This window comes from Egretta garzetta, unplaced genomic scaffold, assembly GCF_000687185.1.
Source record: "Egretta garzetta isolate BGI_Z169 unplaced genomic scaffold, ASM68718v1 scaffold878, whole genome shotgun sequence".
NCBI classification, from domain to species: domain Eukaryota; kingdom Metazoa; phylum Chordata; class Aves; order Pelecaniformes; family Ardeidae; genus Egretta; species Egretta garzetta.
The window spans coordinates 72,566-83,979 of NW_009260592.1; the positions used below are offsets into that span (position 1 = coordinate 72,566).

The following is an 11,414-nucleotide window of genomic DNA, read 5'->3' on the forward strand; positions in this document are numbered from 1 at the left end:
TGTTCTTTTCCTAGAATCTTCCAGAAATCTCCTTCTTACCAGTGGGTCACAGACCAATCCTCAAAAACTTTTAAACTTCCTGTAAAGCAGTTCATGCTAAACCAACTTTTTTTTTTTTTTAAAAAAAAAGTCAATAGAGAATTAGTATCTACACAAGCCATGCATGTATAATTTGGCTGTGCTTTGACTGAAATCATGATAATAATGGTAATTCAGTTAGTGTTATCAAAATACGTGTTAACTCGTTGGATTTACACTGTAATACTTGCATTTAGATATAATCTTGTGCTTGTAAAAGTGCCTTTCACTTGAGAAGCTCCGAGGGCTTTGCACATTGAGCGTTGTTGCTACTAGACTGCATGGAAAATGGAAGTTCTGAAGAACTGTTTTTAGAGATTAAAAATAATGAGGGTTTGTCCTGTAAATCACTCTGAAAATCAGACACTTTAGGAAGAATAGATAAGGAAAGAGAAGGGTATTTCGATTTATGCTATTGTTATCATTACACTAGATTCCTGTCTTAAGCAGAATTAAAGAAAAATACAAGTACAGCTTGGTAATTTAATGCCATTATGTAATTTTTTTTTTAGTTTAGAATTTAAGTCACCATCTAGATGACAAATAAAAATGAGTTTGGGAGCCTTAACTCCTAGGTGAGTATAACACAAAACTATCAAGACAATTTTGTAGGTCATGCAATTGCTGTTCATGTAAAATTGCACTATATACATTGGAAAAATCTGTGACCATACAGCTAATAATTAACCTCTATGTTCATTTAATTCGTAAGACTTAAAAAACATAAAAAGTGGGGTCCAGTTCTTTAAGATGGAACCAGATAGGGCTATAAATTGCCTGTAACATTAACTTCTTGCAAACATTCTCTGCTTGATAAGATATAAAAGAAAATTAGCATATTCTTCCTCCCCTGAAGTCTAATTCAAATTATTTTAGAACTAGTTTAACTTCTGACAGCTGAAATGCATACATTAACTAGCTAGAGCCATCTGCAAGGCAAACACATTCTTATCTCATATGTTTCTAATTGGAACGTGTTGTCTTTCAGGCACCATCAGATGCCATGCTATGACTGGTAATGAATTCTGCAATCATGTACATCCCCAAGGATTTATAATCTGCATGGATTAAGGACAGGGTTTTGTGAATTTCAGTCATTTTCACACTTTGATTGTAAGTCTAAACAGTATTTCTTGGGTAGCAACCTAATTATATGAAGAGTTAATACCCCCAAACTGGGGATTATTTTAGGGAGATTGGAATTACATAGGATTCTTCACTTTTAATTGAACAGGATGGCCATCTAGATTTTTATGTCATTACCTAATGTCCTTTATATTATACAGGCAATACAGTGAGGGTCCATGAGATTTCCCTTCTGCTCAGTCTGAATGTCATTCTCCAGCTCAGAAACAGTGGAGTACATTACATGATTAGCATTTTAATACTCATTTTTTTACGACAGAGTAAAAAGGATTTTAAATAATTAATTTTTAATGCTTGTATCAATATCAAATGACTTACCATGATCTTTTTATTGGTGGCATTTACTTTTTCTCCTTCATCGTCTTGTTTGAAGATAAAAGATTACATGTGGAGTATATTTTAAGTGATTGCCTGATTACATTTTAATGCCTTACTGGAAATGTAGAAATGTTTCAACTGAATGTTGAAAATGTTTGATTGAAAATGTCGGATGGAAAATGAAATAGGTTACTATTGAGTTAAAATGGTATCTAGTGAAAAGTCAGAGTACAATTAGTGCAGTTTTCTCATCCTAAAACCAAATCACAATTTAAAATAAGCCATCACTAATACAGTATCAGTGATATGTATCACTTGTATAACATTAATCTAGAAATCATGGGAACAGTTTTATTTCACTTGTAAATTAATATTGAGATGACAAGGGCATGAAGATGATGGAGTCTTTCCAAATTTTATAAAGTAGAAAGGACATTAAAAAATGTGGCTGAGGGAAGGCAGCATTGCTGATGGGTGCCCAAGGAGTATCTGGTTAGGATATGGTGTAGTACTGAGGTCTGGAAGATCTTACAAACTCAAAAACTACTTAATTAAGTTGACACAGGATACTGACTGCTGCTACAATAATAAAGGAAGTGCTAACGGATATATTTGACATTTTAGACACTCCTGTGGGGCTTTTTTTGATAGTAACATTTTTCATGTATCATGAGCAATCCCAAACAGGGGAGCATGCTTTCCCACCCAAGGATTAATGCGTAAAGGCCTTATGCCTCTGAGAGACCTTAGGAAACCAGGTCCAGGCAGGCTGAGCCAGGACCTTGAGGGCTTTCATCTTCACAGATATGACAAGCAAATATGTTCATTTCCTACCAGCCTCAAACAAAGCTGAGGGAATAGTCAGCTGTTTTCTAGGCAGTGGTCAGTAAAATAGCTTCGAACCATTAACAGTGACCTTCCTTTTTCTTTCCAGGCTCAAAGGCATCCCGTACCTGCCACTGCTACCCAGTACTGCTATCCAGTACCTCTCTGGCAGTGGCTGCTTTGCTGTCCTTTGCTTATCTACTACTTCACACCTTCATGGTTGGTTTCTTGCAAGAACCAACCATGCTCTGGCTCCTGGAATCCTTTATAGAAAATTTCTATACAGGACCCAGAAGTCACTTTGAAAAGATCTTAGGGTTTTGTTTATATCTAGTGCTACAAAGTGGTTTGTGCACTTCTTGGGCAAAGTATATACTTTCCTTCTGTTTACGTTTGCCACAATTTTCATTAAAGGCTGTAAATAAATTAGGTCACTGATTCTTACCTGGGTATAAGTTCAGAGTTTCAGGGAGGTATGTCATACCTCAGCACATCAATTGATTGAAATGGTTGAGCAGCCCCAAAGGGCAAAAAGAAATGAAAAATAATAGCACATCATTTTGTCTTCTTTGGGTAGAGTTCAGCAGTTACAGGCTGAGCAAAAGACCTTAAGAAAACTGGCAATGTTCAGGAATGTTTTAATGAAGAAGAAAAGGAAAATCAATGTCTGCAACCAGACGCCCTGGATAATTCCCAAGGACTGGCATGGGACACCTGTGCACTAGAGGACAAAAGCTGGCCCTGAAGTGCCAGTGGAGACTCTGTCTCCGAATATGTAGAGAGTGCCCTGTGCAGCATTCAAAGGGCAAGGAAAGCCATTTGGTCTCCTACATAACTCTGTCCTGCTGAGAGCCTTTCCTTGAGAAGCAAGCCCTGAGCTTTTTATTCTACTGTGCCAATCTGCTGACTTGCCCAGAAGCATCCCTCAGATCAAACGTGACAGCTTGTTCAGCACGTTTTCTCCAGTGTGTATCAGAGATGAAGTTTGTCCTGCAGAATCTGTCTGTAATAAAATAATTTCAACAAAATCACAATATGGAATTACACATACCTTCAGTCTTCTTTTAGGATTTTTTTTTTTTAAATAAGAAATCACTTTTAAAAAATATAATCAAGAGAGCAGTGAAATGTCCTAAATTAAAAGATTACATTTTACAGTTAAACTTCCACAGCATAACACTGGAAAGTACTTTCAAATAGGATTACATTTTAATGCCTTATTGGAAATGTAGAGTTATTTCAACTGGAGGCAATGTTTGACGGGAATGAAGTGGATTATTATTAATTTATTTTTAACTTATTTCTAACTAAGTTATTTTATTAAGTTCATTTTGACAGTATGTATTTTCCTAGGATTACATCACAACCACAAAGAAATTCTAGCATGTCTAAGACACTGGAGGTTTAGTTTACTTTCAGTCATAGGGTAATCAAATGTAAGTAAATATAAAATTTGAACATGCTTGTGCCATAAGAAATTCTGAAAACTCATTTCAGCAATTCTATCAGAATATCTTTTTACAGTAATAGAAAAAGTTTGTAAGACAAAAATCCAGTTGCAGAGATATATGAGAAACTATATCTTTACAATGATGGCTCCCATTGATTCTGCTGGGGTCTGGATCACTGCCAAAGCCCATCACAAATAGATGTATTTAAGATTACCAGGCTTTGGCTCCCAACATAAGAAATCCTAAAGAACCTATTTTGGAGAAAGGCGATCATCAGTTTTGCATCAGGTCTCTTTACAAGGAAGGCCTCATGTTGGGAATGCCAAACTGAGGCACCCAAAATTAGGAGGTGCTTTTGGAAATTAGAATTCAAACCTCTACCTGTAAAAAAATCAGATTTTAGGCTTTAAAATTTAAATAGTAGTAAAAAATTTAAAGAATGAATTCTGAATATCTATTTCTGACAGTAAGATGACTGCAATAATACAACTAGATTTCTTGTGATTCTTTCTTTGGTATCTTCTGAACTTTACCATTACAGGATTGCAACAACCACAGATTTCAAGAAGTAGGAGGAAAGGTAACCAATTAAAGTTTGAACTGGTACCCAAAGAGAGATTGGTTGCATTGACTCAACATACTAGTGAGAGAAAAAAGAATTACAATTAATTGTTCCAGCCAGAGAATTACTGATATGTGTAGAAAAGAGGACATAAATGTCGACCAAGTTCTTCCAGCATTGTACTGCCTTTTGTTATTAAGGGAAACCATGATGTTCTGCTCAGAACTTTCTGGCTCATTATTGAAGGATCCATTTTTTCTAGTCCTCAACCTGGTAAGTCTTGTGTGAAGACTTCACAGAATAACTCATGTGAGACATGCTCTGTCCCTTAATCATCTTAGTGGCTCTTTGCTGGACTCCACCTAGTAGCTCTGTATCTCTGTTGTACAGGGGAGTCCAGAACTGGACACAGCATTCCAGGTGTGGCCTCACCAGAAGGTTCACCTCCCTTGACCTGCTGGCCACACTCCGCCTAATGCAGCCCAGGATACCATTAGCCTTCTTTTCGCAAAGGTGCATTGCTGGCTCATGTTCAACTTGGTGTCCACCGGGACCCCCAGGTTCTTTTCTGCAGAGCTGCTTTCCAGCTATGTGACCCCCAGCATGTACTGGGGCATGGGGATGTTCCCAGGCCCAAGACTTTGCACTTTTCCTTGTTGAACTGCATGAGGTGCCTTTCACTCCATTTCTCCAGCCTGTCAAGGTCCCATTGGATTGCAACACAACCCTCTGCTGTATCAGCCACTCCTTACAGTCTTCTGCAACTTGCTGAGGGTATGTTCCACCCTGTCATCCAGATCATTAAAGAAGATGATGAACAGGATAGGACCCAGTTTTGACCCCTGGGGTACACCACTAGTTACCTGCCTCCAGATAGACTTTGTGTCACTGATCAAAACCCTCTGAGCTTGGCTGTTCAGGCAGTTTTAAATCCACTTCACTGTCTGCTATTCCTGCCTGTCTTAGTGCTTTCTGCTAAATAAAAGGTGTCTCTAAGGAGAGCTTGTTGTCTTGCTCCACATCTAGCCCAGAGCAATCCAAAGCATATGTTGCCTCCTTTCTCTCAGCATCTGCCTGGCTGCAGGGCTGAACACCAGCAGAATGCTCTCAATGTCCTATCTTCGACTTTTCTGTCTGCCTGCAATTCCCCTTATACAGACCTGGAATTCCCCAGAGAGGACCGTGCATCCCACAGTTATGAAGTAGTCAGGATTGCCAAGGACAAAAGATGCTGAAAACACACCCACAAAAGCAATGCTACACACCATCAAGACAGTTACTTGTCACATGATAGCTACAATAGTACTTTTCGTCCCAGAGGTTCATGTTATCAGCACTACTTTTCTCTAAAAATGACAAAATAAACCTAAACTCTGCTTCTTCATTATCCTTCTTCATCTCAGTAACTGTGGTAATGCTTTTGCTGACATACAATAAATATTTCAGGTGTGGATGCAGTGCACTGGTAAAGGTTTAACTTAGTTCTCGGCTTCTGTGGGCAAGTACACAGCTGTGAGAGAATCCATTGTGCTTGGGAGGTTTTTTTTTTTAACTGTGTGAGGGAGCAAGATGACTGGAACTTTGGCAGGTAGGAGTTCTACAAACATACCCACTGCTAGGCAAGAAACTCATACGCTGCTGAGTACGCATAAAGTGCCTTTGCTTGTCAAAGCCAAACTTAGTCTTGTCCTGGATTTCTGCTGCCTTCAACAGTTAATCGGTTTGGACTGATGGTACCAGCACTGAGTATTCTTCATTGTCAGAATGTATTAAGATCCACACCTTCCCTGAAGATGATTTCTGACAAAAGCTGACCGTTTCCTGGGGAGTACTGAAACAAATAAATGGCTGCAAGTATGAAAAGAGTTAATCGCAGATAGCAAAAAATTCAACAAACCCTAGATGGACCCCAAGCATAGACAAAATAGACAGGATAATGAACAAGACATTGAAAAAAATATTAAAATTTAATTCCACCAAGCAAAATCTAGTGAAATGACTGCAAAATACTACAAACAACCCAAATTTTATTGCAAACCTTTTAATGCTATTGTAGATAAGAAAGACAAGCTTGCAGAGCAGGATCAGTTTAATCAGAAAATTGCTTACAAAGGTCCTGCTCTTGCTCCCACAGATATTAAGAGCATTTTACAGGTAGACTTCAAGCAAAACCAAATTTGAGCCTTTGAATTGCTATTGTATTTTTACAAAAGTACATATCTCAAAAAAGCAATAAAGGACAAAAAAAGGTACCTCCATTCTACGCCTTTTAGGTGTTTTCCTATGGAGGATGTCTCTCAGAGTTGCAGCAGTTTTCATTATGTACATTTGTAACCTTTTAAAACTAATTGTTCCCTGGAATTAATAACAACCAATATAAAGTAAAACAATATAGCCCAAGAAACAGTTTATTGTTTAGGCCTTGAAGAAAGCTAGAGTTACACAGTTAGAAATGCCATACAAAATTGTCACTCCTATTAAATTTAGGAAATGCAGCCCCCCTCAGTCATCGATTCTTGCTGTAAATGTACAAAAGAGGACAATATTACAATGGATTTTTTATGCTCCTTTGTTGCCTTTTTCAGAATAAAACCCGGGTAACATGCTATTAAAAATGAAGTAAGTACCTCTTCCTTATATAATTATTTAGTACCTATATTAAGTTTCTTATGTCTCAATATATTTTTGAATATTTACTTAAGGATATTGCTTTATCAGATATCCTGTTTAAATAATGTTAAATTACATTATTAGTGGAATTTCAGACTATGTCAGCTAAGTTAAAGTAATTTTTCGTGACATCTTTTTATTTTAGTATTTTTTGACATCAAAAAGTAGAAGCAATTTTGTCTTAACTGAGATAGGAGCACTAAATTTGTAAGATTAGAGAGACAAATACAAACTGCAGATAGATTCCCAGTCCTCGCATAGATGAGAAAAATGTTAAAAATTACTGGTAATATTTGAGCACACACACATACACATCTGCATGTAGCAAAACATGAGCCTATGACCTAAAACCCCCTAGCTTTTAAAAGACTTGTTTGTATCAATATAAAGAGGGAAATTCACCAAATGCTTTACTACAACATTAAAGCTTTTAAAATGTTACGTCTAATGCCAGGATTAACAGAGTCAATCACCTTTAGGTAGAGACAAAGTAACTAGACATACTGTAATTACAGAAAATGCATTTCTGTCACAACCACGACTATGTGGTGATGGTGACTTTCGATTATATCCCCTTAAATTTGCATATATTAAAAAATATGGCAAAAGTTATTTAGTCCCATCAATGTAGTCAGACTTGTAATTTTTAATTTTACACATATATTCTCAAAGAGATAATTTTATGCAGCCTGTAAGACAACTAAATATTAGTAGCTGCTTTACTGCCACTTTTCAGATTAAGTGAAAGTTTCTGGTCCTGATCACTTTCTAGCCTGTAAGAGACTGACCATGCTGGCCCTGCTCCAGTAAAGAAGCATAAGCACACGCTTAATAAAACCCCTGAATTCATTCCATTCCATCACATTTGGCAGATGGCACCTTCCACAACACATTTCTCCTTGTTCTCTGCTAGAACAGGGGAGTACACCACCTACTGAAAAACCACAGGTCTCCCACACAAATCCTGATACCAGAGGAACTACATACATATACTCACATGCTTTTCTAGATGAAACCACAGTGTACTTTGCAGGGTCATGCCCTTAGAAATAAAAACTTCCTCGTACCTTCCTGAAAAGTAAGCCCCTGAACTGCCTTCAGCACCTGATTCCTGCAATATTTTCTAATATCCTTTTTATAATTTAATAGATGCTCTTTCACTTTCATTTGAAAATACTGTGTAAAGCAGCAAGTACAGAATGATTGCTGAACTGGCTTCAGTTTGGTACTGTAACTCAGCAATCTATATATAGAATAACTATAAAGTGCTTTAGAACTGTTTCACATGAAAGGTGCACATAAATACTGTGTCCTCTTACATGATCTCCCTGGAGACATATAGTCCTGGTGAGCCCACACTTGAGAGTATCTTCAAATTGTTACAGCATATTAATAATTATACTGATTTCTTACACTGGAGAATGCTTCTTTCTCCAGTATTTACTGGGGTTAGTGTCTCACAGCATTGTAGCCAGCAGGCCTGCTGCTTGCCCTCCATTAGCTGTCTTCCTGGATCCAAACACACTCATCTGGATGGGTAAAAAAAGGCACAGTGCTACTCTGGGAATCTGCACAAAAATCGTCCCTTTAAAGTGCAGAATTTGGGGTTGTTAGTTGATTCCTTCTGATTGCCATTTGCTGAAAAGATGAACTGTCAGCACACTATGCAGTATCATTTCTTTTTGGTTAATAGGCTCAAAATTTCAGGCACTCAGTACAGCACATCCCCACAGTAGAATGCTGACAGGTCTATCAATTGTCAAATTTTTCCAGAATTTGGATTATACCATTGAAATAACTCAGATGAATGTCAATTCATGCTGCATGGTGCAGCGCTGCAGTGCTTATAATCTCCTGTTCCCAAAGGATCATAGAATCATAGAATTATAGAATCATAGAATTGCTTAGGTTGGAAAAGGCCTTTAAGATCATCAAGTCCAACTGTTAACCTAACCCTGCCATTCCATCACTAAACCATGTCCCTAAGCACCTCATCTAAAATCTTTAAAATACCTCCAGGGATGGGGACTGACTATAAATGGGAGGCATCTTTATTGCTTTTATGTATGAGGAATTGAAGCACCAATGAGTGAGCAAAGTGTGTCAACATACACAGTCAAACCCCCAAAATGGCTCTATGGATCATATTTTGTTGTAGCACACAGAAGTCCCCTAAGAATAAGCAGTATTTAGTATGACACAGAATAAGTAGTTATTATATACATTAGGGGTAAATCTGGTTCCCACCAAAATCAAGGCAAAACTCCCACTGAATGAAGTATGATCTGGATTTCACATTACATTTGGAACCAAACTCAAGTACTTTGTTACACATAGCAGAAGTATCAAATAGCCTCACAGCATGCTTGATGCAGTCTATTACAATTCTGCATGATAAAAACGCAGTATCAAACGTTTTGCGTTCTTCAACTTTTTCCTATTCACATTATTGTGCTTCACATGACTGCTGTTTTCCTTGCTGTTGTGATTACTACAGACTAAAAAGGGAAAAAGAAGTAACAAAGAAAACAGAACACAATAAATCCTATTACCCAGTTGACTGAATAAATGTAGATTATCACCATGTCCATATCAAACCGCCATCCACGGCTATCATCCTCAAAGTCCATGTAGTCCATCCTGTGAGCAGCATGTGGAAAATGCCTCCTTGTTACTGTATCTGAGCGTCTTTGAAAACCTGCTGAAAAACAGACTAGGAGATAAAAATCTTTATAAAAGCAACCAGCTTGAGTAAAAAAAACCCAAAACCCCAAAACCCTCCTTCCCCTAGTTATTTACAAGACAAATGGAAGCAGAAAACCTCACTTTTAGGTTTCCGCACTTTCCTCACTTCATAGGACAAGAAGCTCTCTGTGGACTTGTTTTTGAAAGACTTAAAAAGTAACTCTGTCTTCCATGTCTGGAAAATAGGATGTTTGTTTGTTTGGATTTGGCACTGTCTACTATAGTAAAGTAATGCTATCTGATTATGTTATCCAGACCTGTGAGCACCTCTCTTTTGGTGCCTTCTTCCACTGAATTTGATTCAGTAATCTAGAAGTGAAGGCTCCATATATTGTAATTAATCTCCTGAGCAATTAATCTCTGGATTCCCTAAGTCTAGTCATCTGAATTCTTCAGTAATCGAGACACACCCATATGCGTACAAACATAGTTCAACAGCGCAAATACATTTGAATTCAAAAACCTCTTCTAAATAAATCCTGCTTGCTTTAGTATTATGAATGTATATGATACATACCAGGTTAAAATTAGATTTTTAAATTAATGTTTGTATGCTGATAATACCTTAAAAATATATAGGCAGATGCAAACACAGCCTTTCAAGTGGAAGTAAAAATCCTGTGACTCCAAGAACGGCCTGAGTGCGTGGTCCTGCCAAAAGGTCCTTCCTCTTCATTCCTCCCCTGACTTCTCTAAGTAGTAAGAGAAGTACTACAGGAGCATAGTTCTTGCATTTGTCAGGATACAAAGTTAGAGAAGTGTCTGTGCAGCTGTGTGTGGCACGGGAAAGAGGCTGAGAGCTCCGCTGCAAAGGCAGAAGATCTGCCCCACTCTGATGAAGGAGAAGGAGGGAATGCAGTTGTACTGGTCTGGATTTTTGCTCTGTTTTCAGGTAAGTCTGAATCTTTATGATGCATTCTTTGATTTTGGAAATTAGGTCTTTGCTGAGCTGCCCAGACTCTTCTCCTCTGCACTGACATCATGGCTTTTGGAGTCTCAAGGTGGGTAGGAATTGTCCCCTTCAGTGTGCACCATTGCACACCCGTGTGCCTCAGTGTGCATTCCTCAGGTTTAGTCTATTACTCTGCTGCCTTCTGGTCTGGCTTGATTAAGCCTCCTAGAAGTTCCTCAGCCTCCTGTTTTTGACTAATATGAATAATTGTGTATAACTGGTGTTCACATGCCAGTAATTTTCAATTTAACATTCTCAGACCTTATTCAAGATAATTGAGCCCTCAGCACAAGAAGGACATGGAACTGTTGGAGCGGGTCCAGAGGAGGGCTACAAAAATGATCCGAGGGCTGGAGCACCTCTCCTGTGAGGACAGGCTGGGAGAGTTGGGGTTGTTCAGCCTGGAGAAGAGAAGGCTGCAGGGAGACCTGATTACGGCCTTTCAGTACCTAAAGGGGGCCTATAGGAGAGATGGGGACAATCTTTTTAGTAGGGCCAGCTGTGACAGGACAAGGGGTAATGGTTTTGAACTAAAACAGGGTAGGTTTAGACTGGATATAAGGAAGAAATTCTTTACAAAGAGGGTGGTGAAACACTGGAACGGGTTGCCCAGAGAAGTAGTGGAGGCCCCATCCCTGGAAACATTCAAGGCCAGGTTGGACGGGGC

The 11,414-nt window shown here is 38.3% G+C and overlaps 1 protein-coding gene across 1 annotated transcript in view; it reads right to left on the reverse strand.

Annotated features, from left to right (window-relative positions):
- Window positions 1-9,548: 9,548 nt before the first annotated feature.
- The window catches only part of RNF180 (ring finger protein 180), a 76,057-nt gene continuing 74,191 nt past the window's right edge, over window positions 9,549-11,414 (reverse strand). The window contains exon 6 of the mRNA XM_035900177.1: window positions 9,549-9,748. Within this exon, the coding sequence (XP_035756070.1) occupies window positions 9,549-9,748 (200 nt within the window). The remainder of the gene's footprint in view (window positions 9,749-11,414) is intronic.